This window comes from Falco cherrug, chromosome 5 (assembly GCF_023634085.1).
Source record: "Falco cherrug isolate bFalChe1 chromosome 5, bFalChe1.pri, whole genome shotgun sequence".
NCBI lineage: Eukaryota > Metazoa > Chordata > Aves > Falconiformes > Falconidae > Falco > Falco cherrug.
Genome location: NC_073701.1, coordinates 39,182,965 through 39,202,131, shown reverse-complemented (window position 1 = coordinate 39,202,131; position 19,167 = coordinate 39,182,965). Strand labels below are relative to the sequence as shown.

General features: G+C 39.9%; 1 protein-coding gene across 5 annotated transcripts in view; it reads right to left on the bottom strand.

Moving 5' to 3' along the window:
* Positions 1-19,167, bottom strand: part of ACSS3 (acyl-CoA synthetase short chain family member 3) — a 99,072-nt gene that overhangs the window by 72,079 nt on the left and 7,826 nt on the right. For 2 of the 5 annotated variants that reach the window (XM_055712057.1, XM_055712060.1), the window contains exons 2-5: positions 17,240-17,384; positions 8,173-8,361; positions 585-719; positions 170-310 (exon numbers count right to left, since the gene is read on the bottom strand). In XM_055712057.1, coding sequence (XP_055568032.1) covers positions 170-310; positions 585-719; positions 8,173-8,361; positions 17,240-17,384 — 610 coding nt within the window. Of the gene's footprint in view, positions 1-169; positions 311-584; positions 720-8,172; positions 8,367-17,239; positions 17,385-19,167 lie in introns of all 5 variants that reach the window. The other 3 variants (XM_055712061.1, XM_055712058.1, XM_055712059.1) reach the window with 3 other exon arrangements.

Sequence of the window (19,167 nt, the reverse complement as noted above, 5' to 3'; positions counted from 1 at the left end):
TGATTTTAAAGCAGTGAAATGTGAATAAATTAGATTAAACTATTTCTAGCAATGTTTATCATTTATAGCAGTGAGCTCTGGCAAACATTTTCAACCTTTTTAATTAAATGTTTTCTCAAGTGGAACTGCAAATAGGTTGGACACAGACAGACTACAGATAATCCTTTACCTTGGGCAAGCCTGTTGTTCCAGATGTATACAGAATATAAAGTGGATGGTCTGAGGGAACGGAGACACATTTATAACACTGTGCTTTTGCAAGCTCTTCTTCCCAGTCAAGATCACGACCTGGGGCAAGAGGAACATGGCCCTGCCCATTGAAAAACAGAAAATTTTTGAAAGAAAAACAGATGGAATAAATGGAATTGGGTCAAAAAACGTGTCCTATGCAATTTTTTGTACAGTAATCTCTCTGCTGAATTAGTTATATTTACTATTTAAATTTTATGAATAAAAAGTTCTCTCATAAAATTAAAAAAAAAACTACAACAGATACACTAAAAATTTTACTTGTAAAAGAGAAAAGGCACATGCGATACATACACATCTGAAATATAACAAAGGCACAACAACTGTACACCCACCAAATTAGGTCGCTTGTAAATGAGAACTTTGTCAGGTTTGCTCTGTACCCTTGCCAGTGCTCCTTCTAGAAGGGATATGTATTCCACTTTCCTTTTTGGTTCTACTCCAAAACTTGCTGTTACAATAAGTTTGGGCTAAAATAAAGAAGTTAGATTGTTAATATACACATTTGAAATGTATTTTATATAGGTAAGCTAAAAATATGTTTTCCATTAAGTCCTTTGATTAATGATGCTCTGTATATAAGATCTTTTTTTACATAATCAGAAACAGAGGGTTTCAAACAGTTTTGTAAGGAAATCAAACCTGTGTGATCTTGCATCTGGTTTTTTGTTCAGGAGCGTATCAATAACTTCTGACACTTCACTATTTTCAACCAAATTTGAGTAATAAATTAACAGTATTAAGTTCTTGCAAGCTGCACAAAAATTAATGAACAGAGAGAAAAACCCATCTCCATTTTAGCCTCTCCATTAAGGAAAAGTGGTACAGGGATGTCAACAATCATCTGCCCCGTTTGGCCTGCTTTCTAATTATCTGCCTGCACTCAATGGTGTATTTCAGAACTAGCTGTAGCACTTTGCTGGCTCTTTTTCAGCCTGCAATTAAACAGCACTGGAGGGAAAACAGGAGCAAGAGGAAAAAGAAGGCAACCAAGAGATGACAGAAAACTAGAAATACAGGAAGAGAAAAAGCTGAAGTCATAAGGCACATGAGGGAAGTAAAGCTAGAATCTTTCAAGCGATGGTTGCAGGACTCAGGATGCAAAACCACTAAAAATCAGATTTCCATAGTTCTAGGGTTTTTTAGAATAACTTCTATTTCCAAATGTGGATTTAGCATATTTGTCATTAAATTAACCTCAGCTCTTACATAAGATTTCTTAAGTCAAGAAATCTGCATACAAGCTTGTCGTGGTTTAACCCTGGCCAGCAACCAAGCACCACACAGCCGCTTGCTCATTCCCCCCTCACCCAGAGGGATGGGGAGGAGAATCAGAAAGGAATGTAAAACTCAAGGGTTGAGATAAGAACAATTTAATAAGTAAAGCAAAAGCCGTGCATGCAAACAAAGCAAAACAAGGAATTCATTCACTATTTTCCATGGGCAGGCAGGTGTTCAGTTCAGCCACCTCCAGGACGGCCGGGCTCCATCACCCGTAACAGTTACCCAGGAAGACAAATGCCATAATGCCATATGTCCCCTCCTTCCTTCTTCTTCCCCCAGCTTATATACTCAGCATGATGTCATATGGTATGGAATATCCCTTTGGCTAGTTCGGGTCATCTGCCCTGGCTGTGCCCCCTCCCAGTTTCCCTGTGCCCCTCCAGCCCTCTTGCCGGCAGGGCTCAAGAAACTGAAAAGTCCTTGACTCAGTATAAACATCACCCAGCAGCAAGTGAAACCATCCCTGTGCCATCAACATTGCTGTCACACCAAATCCCAAACACAGCTGGACACCAGCTACTAAGAAGAAAATTAACTCTATCCCAGCTGAAACCAGGACAAAACTATTTTGACTTAGATCCCAAGATACAGTATTTTTATTTCTTGTATTTCAGGAAATAAAATGCAGCACGAAATAAACTATGTGTTAGAACACATTTTAATTGGAGAAGACTGAGTCTTCAATCTCCTTGCTTTTGGAGTTTTAGAAGTATATTTATATTATGCTCCTCAGTTTGATCAAGCTAGTTTACTAATTGTATGCATTAGCATAAATCTCATTAACTAGGCACAAACCGCAATGACACAGTTTAGGCTGCATTAAACTCAGCACAGAAAGCACAGATTAAATTGTTTTCTTGTGCAATAATAAAACATTTCCTGTCCAAATGTGTCATTCAGGGAAGTTTGCTAATTAGTGTGTATTCAAAATAAAGATTTCAGATGAGCTTTAAAATTTCAGCATTTGTCATCTTTCTCTTTTGGGATGCACTGATTTTAATAAAAGATGATACAATACAATGCAGTTAAACTGAAAATTAATCTGGAGGCTACCCTGAAATTAGACTGTAATTAATGTAAGATATTAACACAGTTCTATTCAATTGTTAAGATGAAAGGCTGTTGTCAACAGCAGGTTTACAGTCATTTGTAATTGGTGCCACCTCTGCTTATCAAGTGCTTTGAATGCAGTAAAGAAGCCTGAAATAACCAATACTAGATTGGCTAAGGTGACGTATTTCCCAAGTGAGGGTTGCTACTTGGAAGCATCATGGATTGCAAAGTTCCATTACTGGCTTCACCTGCTGTTTTCTAGTGTTTTACCTGTCTGCCTACTGAGAGTATTTCCCCTGCATCTCTGCTTCAACAGTGCTTTTATATATCAGTTCCCACTTCTTCATGCAGCCCTACACAGTAAGATTAGATAGGAATATAACTAGTTTGAAGAAAACAGAAAGTTCAAAGGTTTGCTGAAGAAGGAATGCTGGCAATAGTGAGCTGTAGGAAAAAAAAAAACAAACACACAACATAAAAAGGTAGAAATGAGATAAAGCAAGGCCCAACAGAGTGAGTCCAACAATTTTACTCTGTTGTAAACATTCCTCCTACAAATTCTTCTATAGTCTCTAATAGCATACAAGGTAAAGTTTAGAAAAAAACAATAAATACATTTTATTGGGCCAGTTAATAAAGCTGCAAAACAGCCAAACTGAAAACCAGCTAGCTTTGGGGCACAAAACGTCAAGACTGTCACCAAGATGTTTACTGAGGTTTACAGCACTCAGGCCCTCATTACTGAACACACAAAGCTCTTTCACCTTCATGCCCCAGCCATACATCTGATCATAAGCCTATGCTCAAACTTACCCATGCCTTTGTTGTGCCACACTCCTCATTAAAAAAAGTGACACTCATTTTAAAAAAATCCAGTGCTTATGCAGTAATTATATAGCTCCACTGCACCTGCTGGTACTGCACCAGCTTCATTGTTAGATGATCCATGCCAGACTGCCATGCACATTAAGTTCTGTCAGATATTATACTGTGGTGTAAAGAAGGAGACCTGAATCATACCATACAAGTAGTTAAAAATAAAATGCAATGTATTGCCTTCTAATCTAATAAACAGTGCTTCAAGACAAGAAAAGAGACTGGACTGCAAGCACGATAAGGCAATTGTGCATCCTAAGTATCAGCAGCTGAGCTTGCTGCCTAATCACTCCGAAGGTTTGATCATCTAATGATGAGAAGTCAGGGTAACCTATCATAGCTATACCTGTGCACCAGAACTATGTTTTATTCAGAATAAATGAAACAGAATAAATGAAACAAAAAAAAAAAAAAGAAAAGAAAAGAAAAGAGAAAATAGAGCTCATTTTTTCAAATAAGTCTTGTTAAAATTTTCAGATATGTCAGCTGTACATAAGTGAGCAATACACTGTTTCCAGCCTCAATAAAAGACAGTAACACTTCTGAGCAACTTGGGTGTCTTGTACATATTGTATTTCAAAGAACTGTTGTCCACTTGCAAATCGTAATACTGCTTTAGTGAAGCATCTTCAAAAAACACATCTGAAAAAACTTACTTCTATTTTATTTTGCAGGGTTTGGATTTAAAATCTAAAAAGTCCTCCGGAATTGCTATACAATTATTGTGATTCAAAAAACATGAGAAAAATTGATTGTTGAAGACATAGCAACTACCTTATTAAATAGGTGTATAAGCATACTGTTCTTAAGTAGCCGTCTCAGTTTTCCTGGTTTACTAAGATAAAGTGCTTAAACAGATGTCATGTTCATTTCTCAAAATATAGTTACTGTCCTTTTCCATCTGCTGGAAAAGCTGTAGGCAATCCAAGAGACTCCTGGAATGCACTGAGGATAACTTCTCAAGCCAGGTAATAGATAGCCCTACCAGAGCGGATGTGATACTGGACCTGTTGGTCACCAATGCAATTATCATTATGATAAAAATAACAAATTTTTATTATCTAAAATCAATTATAATGATCTCAATCAGTGACATCACGACTGGAGGCAGCCTGGGATGCAGTGACCATGCACTGGGGGAGTTTGCACTCCTGATGGATATGGATCAGGCAGAGTAAAGTCAGGACCCACAATTTCAGGAAAGCAAATTTCCAGCTCTTCAGGGAGTTAGTCAATAGAATGCCCTGGGAAATCACCTGCAGGGGCAAGGGAGCAAAACAGACCTGGTAGTTCTTTAATGACATTTTCTATAAAGCATAAGAGCTCTCAATCCCCAGGTGTAAGAAATCAGGAAAGAAAGGCAAGAGCTCAGCATGGCTGAGTTGAGATCTGCTGGTCAAACTGAAGGACGAGAAGGAAATGCATAGACAGTAGAAGCAGGCACAGGTATCCTGGGAAGAGTATAGGGATGCTGCCCTATCTGGACTTCCGTAAGGCCTCTGACACAGTCCTCTCTCCAAACAGGAGAAATACAGATTTGATGGGTGGATTGTTCAGTGGATGAGGAATTGGTTGGATGGATGGTTACATCCAGAGGGTAGTGGTTAATTGTTCCATGTCCGGATGGAGATCGGTGACAACTGGTGTCCCTCAGGGATCCACAGTGGGACCAGTACAGTTTATTATCTTCATCAGTGACACAGACAGTGGGATTGAGTGCTTACTCAGCAAGTTTGCAGACACCAAGCTGAGTGGTGCAGTTGACAGGCCTGAGGGATAGGATGGTACTCAGAAGGACCTGGGCAAGCTCAAGAAGTGGGCCCATGTGAACTTCATGAGGTTCAACGAAGCCAAGTGAAAGGTCCTGCACCTGGGTCAGGGCAACTCCTGGTATCAATACAGGCTGGTGGATGAAGGGATTGAGAGCAGCCCTGTGGAGAAGGACTTGGGGGTATTGGGTCAATGAAAAGCTGGACAGGAGATAGCAATGTGTGTTCACAGCCCAGAAACCCAACCATATCCTGAGCTGCAGCAAAAAAACCATGGCCAGCAGTTCAAAGGAGGTGATTTTGCGCCTCTACTTCACTCTGGTGTGACCCCACTTGAAGTAGTTCATCCAGCTCTGGAGCCCTCAGCACAGGAAACACAGAAAGACATGGACCTGTTGGAGCAGGTCCAGAGGAGTGCCACAGAAACAATCAAAGGTAAGGAACACCTCTCCTGTGAGGAAAGGCTGAGAGAGTTGGGGCTGTTCATCCTGGAGAAAAGAAGGCTCCGGGGCAACCTTGCTGCAGCCTTTCAGTACTTAAAGAGGGCTTATAAGAAAGATGGGGACAAACTTTTTAGCAGGGCCTGTAGTGATAGGACAAGGGGTAACGGCTTTAAACTAAGAGGGTAGATTTAGACTAGATATAAGGAACAAATTTTTTGTGGTGACACACTGGAACAGGTTGCCCAGAGAGGTGGTAGATGCCCCATCCCTGGAAACATTCAAGGTCAGGTTGGACGGGGCTCTGAGAAACCTGATCTAGTTGAAGATGACACCATTCATTGTTGGGGGCTGGGGGGGGGTTTAGACTAGATGAGCTTTAAAGGTGCCTTCCAACCCAGCTATTCTATGACTCTATGAAAGTATCTTGTTTCGATACTGCGAACTCTGCACTCCCAGATTCAGGTGAAAGATGACAAGAAATGCCTGTTCTCCCATTCTGTACCACTGCCATCACAATTCACCACAGATGCCAACACTTGACAAAAGTAGAAACTCCTAGACCTGTTTAAAATTCAAGATAAACTAGTAAAGCATATGTACACTTTCATAGTCACTAGGATGTGCTTGTCATTTCTTTCACTTAGATCTTCCAATAAAATGTGAAGTTTGACCTTTCTTCCACAAGAGACCCTCACAGCCAGCCTTCCAGTGCACATCTTTAATGACTTCTAATTAATCTTACCAACATTAGGTTCTATACTACAGCATCTAAACCAATTCACATAAAAGCCTAACAGAAAGGTTAGGGTGTTTTGACACTGATTCAATTAACTTCTGGGTGCAGCAGAATACCATCTATCACAGCTACTTATATACATAACTTAAAGATCATCTCAGTAGTGTCCAATTCACTTTTCAAAAAGCCTTACTGTGTTACAAAACTGGGGCACGTTTTCAAGTTTAGATTGCGGGTGTGCCTCTCCTCTTCACTTATACTTTCGTTACACGTCAGATGGGCCAAAAATAATCCATAATATTTAGATCTGTCTTTTAAAGAAACAGAAAGGCAACATAAATAAGGATTTAATCAACGGCCTGCAGTAATTCTATAGCTAACCCTTTGAACGCCTTGCTATGTGACCTTGGGTGAATCACTTAAACCTTCTCCATTTTATTTTTAATGATTAATTAATCCTGAAGCAAGGATTATGATTACTGCGCCTTCTCCCTTTGCTCCTCAGAGAAAATCCATTGGGATTAATTAGTTAATATTTGTGAAATAAAGTAAACACACTGGATGATTTGTATTGTACCAACCTTAATTTTAAGAGTTTATAATTTTTTCTTCTACATTACTTTTCCCTAATTCTATGAGTTAAAATTATTTTTTATAGCTTGCTAAAAAAGTGGGACAGTGGGAAGAAAGACAGAGAAAACTATGGAGCTGTTGTTAACTTTCCCCCAGCTTTTTTTTACAATTCTAACAAACCACTTCAGCCATTTCATGATCTTCTTTGTTAAAATATCATGGCGGAGAGGGAGAATGCATTCAACTTTCTACATACAGATATTCATAAAATTCAAGCCTTGGTGATCTGAAAAGCACTTCTGTACACAAAAATCTAAGCAAAAGTTCCACAAATCCTGTGGACTTTACCCTGCGTAATGTTTTGGCTTACACATCTAACCAACATGATTCAGTGTTAGATGGCTATCACAGATGGTCTGAATGATCCACGTGACGAAGCAAGATGACAAAGACTTTTGTCTTGTTCACTGGCAGAAAACAAGAACAGAAACTTCCATACAAACATTGTTACCTCGTTTGAAATTAATGCATAAACAAGCTACTAATACACATATAAGCTACTAAGTAGGTTAATGAAGTACTATTTGCATTTTCATTTACAAAGACTTAAATAATGCTTCATAAGCTCAACTTGTGCTGAACTTGGAAGCCTTTAAAGTGTTCACCTCCATTAATTAAGTTCTCTGCAGAGTCACTTAAAGCAACTGGTTCCCTAGCTGCCTTGATTCATGTAGAAATTAGATTATATAGATTTGTAGCTGAAAAAATGTATTATTTAATTTGTGTAAACATCAAGTAAACCAACAAAGTAATTTAGGATTAGCAGCATTTTCCTCACAAACTTGAGGAAAATGCTGGGTGAAAAGCCAATTTTAAGGTGATGCTTTATAGAAAAAGATTGACAAACGGGAAAAGCAAGAATGCTCTAATCAGACAGCAGCATATTAAACTCATGCCTTTTTGAAAGAGGTCAAAATTTGCATCTCAGTGTCTTCTGCAAAAGTATCAACCTCGGCTCAGACATAGTACTTTGTTCATATTGCCATGTTAGGTATTATAAACAAATTGAGACTGCGTGCCACACAAAGAGAAATGTTGTTATCCTCTGGGGAAAAAAGAAACAAACAGGTTTTTGACATTGATTTATATAAGTAACTAATGAGATGGTTTTGTTCCAAACATGTATTACCTTTGCATGATCAATGCGAACAGAAAGCTCTTTAGATGCAAATCCGCCAAAAATCAGGCTATGGATGGCTCCTATTCTTGCACAAGCCAGCATACAGTACACTGTCTGTGGAATCATGGGCATGTAGATGACCACACGATCTCCTTTCTTCACACCATGTCTGACCATGACATCAGCTAACTTGGAGACCTGTACTGACAAAAGATTCACAACATATTAAAAGTTTCTCCCGATCTGCTGTTGCCTTGTAAAAGCCAACTTTCACACAATCAAAAGATGCAGAACATTAAGGAGACAAGCCAGTATGATATGGAAAGCTGATGAATGATGCAACCCAGATTCCATAAATTTAGGACAATTTCCTTGTTGCAAAAACCACTACAATATGCTTTTATTTTGTAAAATGCGAATAGACTGAGGTTCATTATTTTACACACTAGAGCAAAAAAAAATCATTAGCAATGTTTTGCAGATTTTTAAATGAAACTCTAACCACTCATTTTTTTATCTGCATAAGTGCTTATATTTCTCAATTTTAGCTTTTAAGAATGGATGTAAACAGGGCGCTTCCTAACACAAATTCTGTCCTAACTAGCTATGTTTGAAACATAAATCAGTATGTAGTATTTTCTCTACTACAGTGTTGTAAACTTCTCAGAATCTGAGACAAGAAATCTTACTCCCTAAACCAAATGTAAATACAAATTCAGATAAACACATTTAGATTTAAAAAGTCATTTTTCCTCTCATTTTCACATTTCCATTTTTGTTATGCAGAAGCCTGAAGACTGACTATGCATGGCATAGCAGCAAAGCTCTGGAACTCAAGAAATGCGACAGATCAGCAGCAAAGTCAGCCAGCTGTATCACCATAAGAAAATACTTATTACCTCGACAGTATATAGTATTCTGTCACAAAACTAGTACTGAATGTTTCATTAGTACACCAGGACAGAAAATTTACCACATAATAAGTTCTGTAAGAGCATGGGAGCCTGTGACAAACACCGTGCACTTGCCCCAAGCTGCTTGTTGCAGCATGGAAATGTGACATCTTCTGAAAGAAAAGCAAATTTTTTTGCTGGCAATGGTTCTACATTAGTGGTAAGATTAAAAGTTGAATTCTCTAGGAAGTTCTTGGGATATCTGAAAACATATAAATCTAAGTTCAGAACAAAGGAGTTGCTTTGTCTTACAGGGGCACCTACAGTAGTGAAACTCTTCTTCAAGAGGTTGCCATTCAGTAGAAAATACTACAGTAAACAGAAGATGTCCAAACATTCTAATTTCTTTCACTATCAATATAACATGAATCTACTCATATATGACTTCCTCACATTTTACCTGTACTGCATTATTCCGTGTTTACTAATTATATCACATAGATAAGGTTTCAAGTAAAATTTACTCTCGTGAAAGACACTTTTGTTCAGGTATTATCAGACTGGAGAGAAAGGAAAGGGGAGATAAACTCCTGGGAGCAGCAAGGGGGTGTTGCCTGTCAAACAAAATACCCAGTACCTAAATACTGCTTCTGAAGCAGTAAGAGATGTTTTCAGTGACCCAGCAAATAACAGAAAATGATCTTTATCTTCACTGCTCATGGGACTCTCAAGCACAACGTTGAAAAAAAGGCCAGAGGCAGTGAAGACAATTTTAAAGAGTTATTTTATAGTCATTCTAAGTGTGGATCATAGGCAGTAAGTCGTTAAACACAATGGACAAGTATTATTATTCATTATTATTATTTTATTAGTGATGATAAAAAAGGCAATGTTTTTCTGCTAAAGGAAAAAGGCATCATTTAAAGATCATGATTAGTAATTTTGTAAGAGAAGACTCTCAGTGTCTGTAACAAGCTATATAAATTTGGTACTTGGCTGTAGGAGGGAGATGTAAGGAGATCTGCATGTACTTAAGTAAATTTTATTGAAACCTATCATAGGCAAATATTGCTTAAAGCAGAATATATGTAGCATGTCGCAGACAGGAACCGCATGTCTTACACGCAAACCCAGTAATCACTTGTCTGCATTTAACCTCCCCACCCTAGAGAGTTTAATGTCAGCAAAGACAATAACCCAGTACAACACATGGGTATCTATGATGTTCCTTGTGCCCTTTCCCCTATCCTTCTGACAGCCAGGGAACATTTGGCCTACATAATAAAACACTGTCTCTATCTACAACTATTTGGAAGACTAGAGAACATCAAAAGCAGATTTACATTGCCCTTAAGATTGATGTGGATGGAAACCCTGAAACACCCAAGCAATCACTCTTTCTAAAGGCAGGGGGGCTGGGGGAGAAGAGAGTAGTGACATTTCATTAAACTGTTACAAGCCACAAAACCTTCCACTTTGCTACACTGTGTTGTCATTTACAGTTTACGTTAAGACAGCGCACCTTATCACTCAAGATTTTACAGTTTCTATTTTCCTACCCGCATGCTATTTCTCTGCTTTTTTTCAAGTTTAAGATTGCTCTTTCACTTTAATATATTTGACACTTCAGAAATAAAATCACTTGAGACCAAGTGATGTAATAAGAAACTCAAGTAGGCTTTCAGCTTTGAAGATCTGGGCTTAAATTACACTTCCATCAAATGCAAATCCCCAGCGAGCGTGGCTTTATTTTCACCCAGCCACCAAACAAATACTACATCTGTATTAGCAGTTCAGGTTTGGAGAAGTAATGCAGTTCTGAAGTATATTACCCAGCTGTCCCTAGCAGTTACAAAAAGCAGTTTTGGTCCATGCCAAAAGAATTCTTCTGAGAAGATACTAAACCAGAAAAGCACTCAAAATGCTAAAAAGAGGTATTTCAAACCTTCCTGGCCTGAACAATGACCAGGTCTCACCAATATGGAGTCCTTCAATGCATCTAAACACAAAAGGATTCTTCAAATACCAAGAGCTCCTTAAACATCCTGAAATGCATTTCATGGTGTAAAAAGAACCACGTCACATACGTATTCCTCTACACCAAAGGCAGCAAGTTGCCTTATGCTCTTCAGCTTCTCCACTGTGTTGTTTATCCAAAATTACTAAAGAAAGTACTCCCTATTCTCCCCACTTTCTTGGACTCTTCACTCTTCTATTACTCTTGTTTCACCCTTTCCCTACTGCTGGCAAAAGGTTCTCCAGCAACTGCACCTCCCTGTTGCCAATGTCAAGCCTGCTGCAGAGTGAGAGAGGACTGACAAGCAGTGCTGCATTCATTTCAAGTAGATGAAGACTATGTTCTTGATGAGGTGGGAAGACCATGCTTCAGAGCTGGCACAGTATGTGTACCCCTATTACAAAGATCTAGAACAGATGTTCGGTGAGGGGGTAGAACACTCCACCAAGCCAACATGCTTAACCACAGACATCCAAGGACATCCATGCACTTCGTCTCAGGATCAGCAGTCCTGGGACACATTCTAGGCAAAAGCATGGCAACAGTGCTGCAAACATCTACATGCCTGCAACTCCCAGAGGACACCCACGAGACAACATGTAGGAGCACCCTCCCTCTGCCAAGGCAGGCAATGGGAACTGCAAAATCAGTGGTCCAGATGCCTGCCTGAGTGAGTGTGCGTGCTCCTTTCCTGTACACGTACTGAGTGTGGGACTGTGCTTAGGAGGTTTCAGGTGAAGTTAGGGCACTGGTCCAGAGCTGTGGAAAGGCGACATGAGTGTGTGCTTTGACTGCGAGAGCTGCTGTGCCTCGAGAGATGATTCCTCAGGGGCTGTGAGCTGTGAGGGAAGTTCTGTGGAGCAACAAGCTCCATCAGAGACCACCTGCGCCATCCCAGCTCTGCCGGTGTGCCAGGCATAGTCCTGGCAACTGCAGAAGTCATGTACATGGTGTGCCTCGATAACACAGCCCTCCTAGGCTTCTGCACAAAACCCCAGCCACACTGTCTGTCTCTCCTCAAACGCAGTGTATAAAGGACCTACCTTGTGGTGGTAGTGGTGCTGGTATACTCTTCCACTAATAAGAAAGAAATACAAATCAGGATGATTTCTATTTCTTTCTCATACAGCCAGACAGCTTCTGTGATTGCAGTTAGTTGCGGGAATTTCTCCTTCCTTCTTTCAGATGCCAGGAAGTTCTTTGGGTTGAGAGGAAGCTGGGGATTTTTGGGAAGGGCTATTTTCCTTCCTGGTTTGGGATACTGGCTGTGGACTGTGTGTCTCCAAGGAAGGAATGGGATGTGACGTGGATTCTGTAATACTTACCAGCTTAGCAGGGATTTGATGTTTGATCAGAAGTGATGCCATGGCATTCACTCCACAGAAGAGATGGGTTCCAAACAACTATCTGCCTCAAAGGAGTTTCTGGTACTTGAGAAGGATAGCCCATAGTATTCTGCACAACTCCTACAGCATCTATGTTCCCCTAAAAGGCCATTATTCGGACAACATCCACTGGGAGTGGAGAGAGAAATCAGGCAGAAGACAGACAGATTAAGGGTGAGCATGGCACTTCCTAAAGGAACCCACAAGTCAAGGAAGCAAAGATTTGTGGGATACCCACGTTCAGATGGCTTTGAAGTGAGCTATGGGACATTCGGTTCAAAGGATGAAACTAAACCTAGTTGAAAGTAAAATTCACAAACCACATATAGTGGAAAAGTCAGGAGCCTCAGCAGTTAATTCAGGATGGCTTTGCTTCACTTAACTGCCCAAGCTGCACCAAATAAGACTTCACCGTAGGCATCACTGACATTGACATGCTGCAGTATAACCATCCTCAGTCAGGGGAGATCAAGTTCCAGGTGCTTCTTCAGACTTTTACAGTGTCATTTGGAAGTATTTTGTGTGGAATGCGAAAAACCCAACACACCACTCTGTAAGCTCCTGATTAGTCTCATCCTTTAAAGAATATTGATATTTTTGAAGAGCTATCCAAGTGACATCGCAGTTAAATCTTTCTAGGACATGCAATGAAGAATGCCATTTGAGATTTAAATAAGATACGGAAAACCAGGAAGAAGTTTCATCAAGACAAAGGATAAAAGTTTGGGTTGTAAGTCTCAGTAGAAGTTTTCTGTCTGTATTATAGTTTTCGTTCTAGATCAGCTCTTAGAAAAAATATCTTGAAAGAAAAGTCACTATTTCTAGATAAGAAGGAACTGGTCATTTTTCAAGGCAGAAGGCAAAGAAAGAAGATGGAGTAAAGCATGAAGAATGGGAAAAACTAATAGAAAGAGAACAATCTGGGCAATTCCCCGGGCATATACATAGAGGAGATACGAGCATATCAAGACAGACAGACACATAAAACCAAACTGACAATGGCTAACACAGCTGTTTTGGAAGAAGATGTTTTTAGGGTGGGTAATTATGGAAAAAACCTTTCTAGAGAAGAAATCACATCCTAGCCCATTGTTGATAACCTGAAACCGTTCTTTGTCACTCATGTTTTTGCAACATTCAATGCTGTCAGAGGTTTGGAGGGATATTGGTTTTACTAATCCCATCATGTTACTGCACTCAGAAATTACTTAGGAGTACTGAATTCAACATGTTAACTGTGCATTGCTATTGAAAAGATTCACAGAAAGAAGTCATAGCGCTTTTATGTTCATGATTCATCAAGCATCAGCAACTGCAAATAATATGACTCTCATATTCCTGAGATTTCTTTTTAGCAGGTGAGGCATTCTAGAGAATACAACCAATGATGTAAACAGAAGGGTTTTTTCACCTACCTAACAACCTTTGCCTTACCTTGAAAATGGCTATATTTTCCAACACAATCAGAAAATTTGTTTTTAAATTAACAGAAGCCATTGGTCCTTATTTCTTGCTGTTATCTTTATATTTCCCTAATACTACACAGCTTCAGAAATATTTCTAACAGAATTTGTCTTTCCCTCATCTTTTCCTGCCATCTCACTACCGGTATTAGAGTCTCCCAAGGCACTGTCAAAACTTTCACTTACATCCCTATTTCACTGGCTTCAGTTCAACACCGTAAGCCTCATTTAAAGGCCTGTAACAGGCATCGGTACAGAAAAAAGACCGATCAGTACATCCTGGAAGACTGTTATGTCTTAAAGTTGCCAAATTCCTTCTCTCTGCATTTTGAAGATTTCATCTGTAAGTACATATAATTAACACACTGAAAATGCAACTGCATGCACTACATACAATCTCACTTTAACTGTAATTCCCAAGACTTTCCAAGTGTGAAGTCAGTGCATTTGTACAGAATATGAACACAAACCGATTTTGCGATTATTTACATCAATGAAGAATTGCTGAAATTACCCTGCAGTCCTCCTATTCCAGCTCTTTAAAAAAAATAATAAATAGTTTCACACAGGATGGGCACTAAATATCCACAAGCTTCCAACATTTCTCTCACTTATTTCTAGTTCAATGGTGCTTAACTTCAAAACTGCAGCATCACTGTAGCTCTTAGATCTCAACAGCAGTGCAGGCAGTTAGGATAGAGATAATTTTAAAACAGGCTCCCTGAGCACTTCTCAAGCTGTCCCATGCTTCCTAAGGGAGCCTTCTTATCTCCAGCCAAGCATCTATTTTTTTTTCATCCTTACCATGAGTTTGATCCAGCCATCATCTTACCATGAACAAATGATCCAACCTGCCACAAAACTCTGCATTTTCCCATCCTGTGATCCACAGTTATCCTATGTAACTTCTGGTGAATCCCTCTAAAAACTCCACCTTTATCACCAAAAGCCAGAAAGAATTCCACCACTTCAAGTGCTGATTTCTTGTAGAGACATTTTGAACATGCAGCCCTTCTGAAAAGACATCTTCATTACACTATCAGCTTACTGGTCAGACAGACTACTAAACATTCGTTGGACGTGGACAGTCCAAACAACAGTTTGAACACAGACACACACCATAAGGCTATTTTAAATCAGGAAAGAAGGCAAAAGGCTTCTTTCCCCACCAGGAGGTTTATCAGCTTTGGACATATGTCTGATGTGCACTCACACTGATCTATAATGAAACATTCAGAGCACTGGAAGTCTATTTCAAAATGACAAGATGCAACACTTTTAGTTTACACTGAGCAGACTAAGAACACAGTGACAAGAAGTGACTGAGTGTTGTAAGCCAAACGACATCACCCACACTCCACAGTGGTTTTGGTAAGCCTTTTCTCAAAGTCTCTCCTAGCACCTACAAGACCTATGACACAAAATACACCAGCCCACAACTCTCCCATTTTCATTAACTTTGTGAATACCTTTGTTATCAGGTGTCCAGTAGTTACCAGGCAAATCAGTTAAGTATATTCCACAAGAGTGGACTAGAAAGCTTGGACAGATAAGTTATTAATCTCAAATCCTGCCTTTCACTTATATTCCCTTTTGATTAAGGAGAAGAGCAAACTGTAGAGAATTCAACCACGGTATTTAGACAGGACTCAGCTACCAGTAAGATTATATGAACTCCTGAAGTGAGTTCCGCTACATACCCCCAGAAAACTTAAACCAATTCTTCCACTCAGTTTAGTAATACTGATGTAAGAGGAAATGTGGAAGAAAGGATGTGTATGTCAACTAGCAAAATATTCTCATTCTGGATTAATCTGTCATATCCTAAAACATTTAATATGCTTCTAGAGAATACAGACACAAACTTAGGAGACTTAATACCAACATGAAGCTCAAAAAGCAAAACAAAGGCTACTTTTCAAGTGCTTTTCAGACAAAATTTCTAGAGTTCACGTAAGACAATTTACATTAAAATGTTGCATTATTATGTATCTATGTATAAACTGATTTCATATCTACATATATGTATATATTTGTGATACAAAAAATTGTATATAAAATTATAATTTCATATTTTATATATAGAATATGTAAAAAAAAAATAAACCAGATAAGGAGCTATACCCTTTCAAAGTCTTCTAATTCCTTAGAACTCTGAAGCTAGTTGTTCTAGCTCCACTTTACTGTGCAGTAACTTCCAAGTTCTTTTCTGGACTTAGTAAATCAACAGAAAACTGATGAGGAGTAAATGTTTTCTGTATTTTCCTTAAAAGGCAGAATGCAGTACAGGTTTATCATTTTTTGTAGCTGTATGACTTCTCTTTTTCTTGCAACAGTAGAATAATGCTCAAACTGAATTACTGGTTTGGGGGGGGGTGGGTATTTTTTTTTTTTTTAATACAATTTCACATTACCCCAGGCATTACGTGCTTATCTGAAGCAGACTATGTTCCATTCACTGCAGTCATCTTGCACACAGAAACACATTAAGGAAAAATATGAGTCTGACTCCAACATTTCTTTATAAACACTGTTAAATGCAACTGCTACATATAACTGGAAGAAAAAAGTCAGCTAAAGAGAGAACCAATGTGAGGGCAAACCACCAGCTGAGAGCCATGAGAGCAAAGAAACGTGAATGGAGCAGACTTCAAACAGCCATGGTGGCAACAACCCACGGTCAGGCACTGACTAAATCTCAATGTGCTACTGCAGAAATGGATATTCATGACCCCAGCTGGGGGTAAGCTACCTCAGCTGACGGGCAAGTCAAAATCCACAGACTGTCCAGACAGAAAACCAGTGCAGGGCCACCAGCTCCACCACTACAGCCTACAATGGAGCAGGTGACACAGCTTTTTTTAGAGCTCCTCCCTGTTAAATTTCACTTGGTTTTACACTCGGTTATGTGCAGCAATAGCCAAGGTACACATCTTCATTTTTACATAACTGTATTTTTGTTCATCACAGCAATGGTCAAGTGACTTGACTAATAAATTGCTTTACCATTTAAGTAAGAAATAAGAAATGGGTGGAGGGATGCATGTGTGTCTGTAAGAAATCCAACAGAGAAAAGTTTAAAATTTAACCAACAAGGAAAAAAATTATTAAACTGCAGAAGAAAAAGATCAACTAGAAAAAGAACAAAACCTCTTAGATGCGGTATAATTGGGTGCAGCTAGTAAAGCTTACAAATCAATATATGAGCGCAACAAAAGGAATAAGCTAGCAAGGTAGACCATCTCTATCTCTGTAGTATCTACCTGCTGTGCAATATTTACTGCCCATTTTCAGTAACAAGGTTATTCTCAAACATACCTGTTCAAGAAGTTCCTTATATGTTATTTTTTCTTTGGTATTTGTTACAGGACTGTCATAAATAATGGCAGTTTGGTCTCCTCGTCCATTCTCAACATGTCGATCTACAGCATTGTAACAGATATTCAGCTCTCCACCTACAAACCTAAAAAAGAAGTTGGAAGAATGTAACAACCAGCCTTCCAAACCAAAAGACTATTTTTTTGCATTTTTTGTTTTGGGGTTTTTTTATGGAATGAGAACATTCAATTAAAATATAGCTCATAAAACTTTATACTCAGTTCAGGAAGTGATTTTTTATTCTATAACTTCACAATTTGCTCAGAAAGCTATATGCCTATCAGTGAAAATTGTACATTACTGTACCTTAATTGACTTAACTAATAATCTACTTAACTTAGTCTTGATTTAACTTATTCATAGAATCACAGAATCATTTAGATTGGAAAAGACCTTTGAGATCATGAAGCCCAAGCGTTAACCTAACACTGCCAAGTCCATCACTAAACCATGTGCCTAAGTGCCACATCAACGCATTTTTTAAAACACCTCCAGGGATGGCAATTCCACCATGTCCCTGGGCAGCCTGTTCCAACGCTTGACAACCCTTTCAGTGAAGAAATTTTTCCTAATATCCAATCTAAACCTCCCCAGGTGCAACTTGAGGCCATTTCCTCTCATCTTGCCATCACTTATTGCTTGGGAAAAAGAGACTGACACCCACCTCACTACAACCTCCTTTCAGATAGTTGTAGAGAGCAATAAGGTCTTTCTCAGCCTTTTTGCCAGATTAAATAACCTCAGTTCCCTCAGCTGCTCCTCACAGGACTATGTACTCCAGACCCTTCACCAGCTTCTCTGCCCTTCTCTGGACACGCTCCAGCACCTCAGTATCTTTCTTGAAGTGAGGGTCCAAAACAGAACACAGTATTTGAGGTGCAGCCTCACCAGTGCCGAGTACAGGGGGGCAATCACTTCCCAAGTCCTGCTGGCCACACTGTTTCTGATACAAGCCAGGATGCTGTTGGCCGCCTTGGCCACCTGGGCACACTGCTGGCTCACGTTCACCCGGCTGTCAGCCAGCACCCCCAGGTCCTTTTCCTCCAGGCAGCTTTCCAGCCACTCTGCCCCAAGCATGTAGCACTGTGGGGGTCTGTTGTTACCCAAGAGCAGGACCCAGCACTTCACCTCATTGAACCTCATACAACTGGCCTTGGCTCATTGGCCCTTGGCCTGTCCAGATCTCTCTGCAGAGCCTGCCTGCCCTCAAGCAGATCAACACTCCCGCCCAACTTGATGTCATCTGCAAACTTACTGAAGGTGCACTCAATCACCTCATCCAGATCACTGATAAAAGTATTAAACAGAACTGGCCCCAGTACTGAGCCCTGGGGAACACCACTTGTGACTGGCCACCAGCTGGATGTAACTCCATTACTGCCACTCTTTGTGCTCCACCGTCCAGCCAGCTTTTAACCCAGCGTAGAATACACCCCTCCAAGCTATGAGCAGCCAGTTTCTCCAGGAGAATGCTGTGGGAGACAGTGTGAAAGGCTTGATTAAGGTCCAGGTAGACAACATCCACAGCCTTTTCCTTATCCAGTAGGCCAGTCATCTTGTTGTAGGAGGAGATCTAGTTAGTCAGGCAGGACCTGCCTGCCATGAACCCAGGCTGGCTGGGCTTGATCCCCTAGTTGTCCTGCACATGCTATGTGATGGTGCTCAGGATGATCTGCACCATAACCTTCCCTGGCACTGAAGTCAGGCCAACAGGCCTGTAGTTGCCTGGATCCTCCTTCCTGCCCTTCTTGTAGATGGGTGTCACATCGGCTGACCTCCAGTCTTCTGGGATCTCTCCAGTTAGCCAGGCCTGTTGATAAATGATGGAGAGCATCTTGGTGAGCTCCTCCACCAGCTCTCTCAGTACC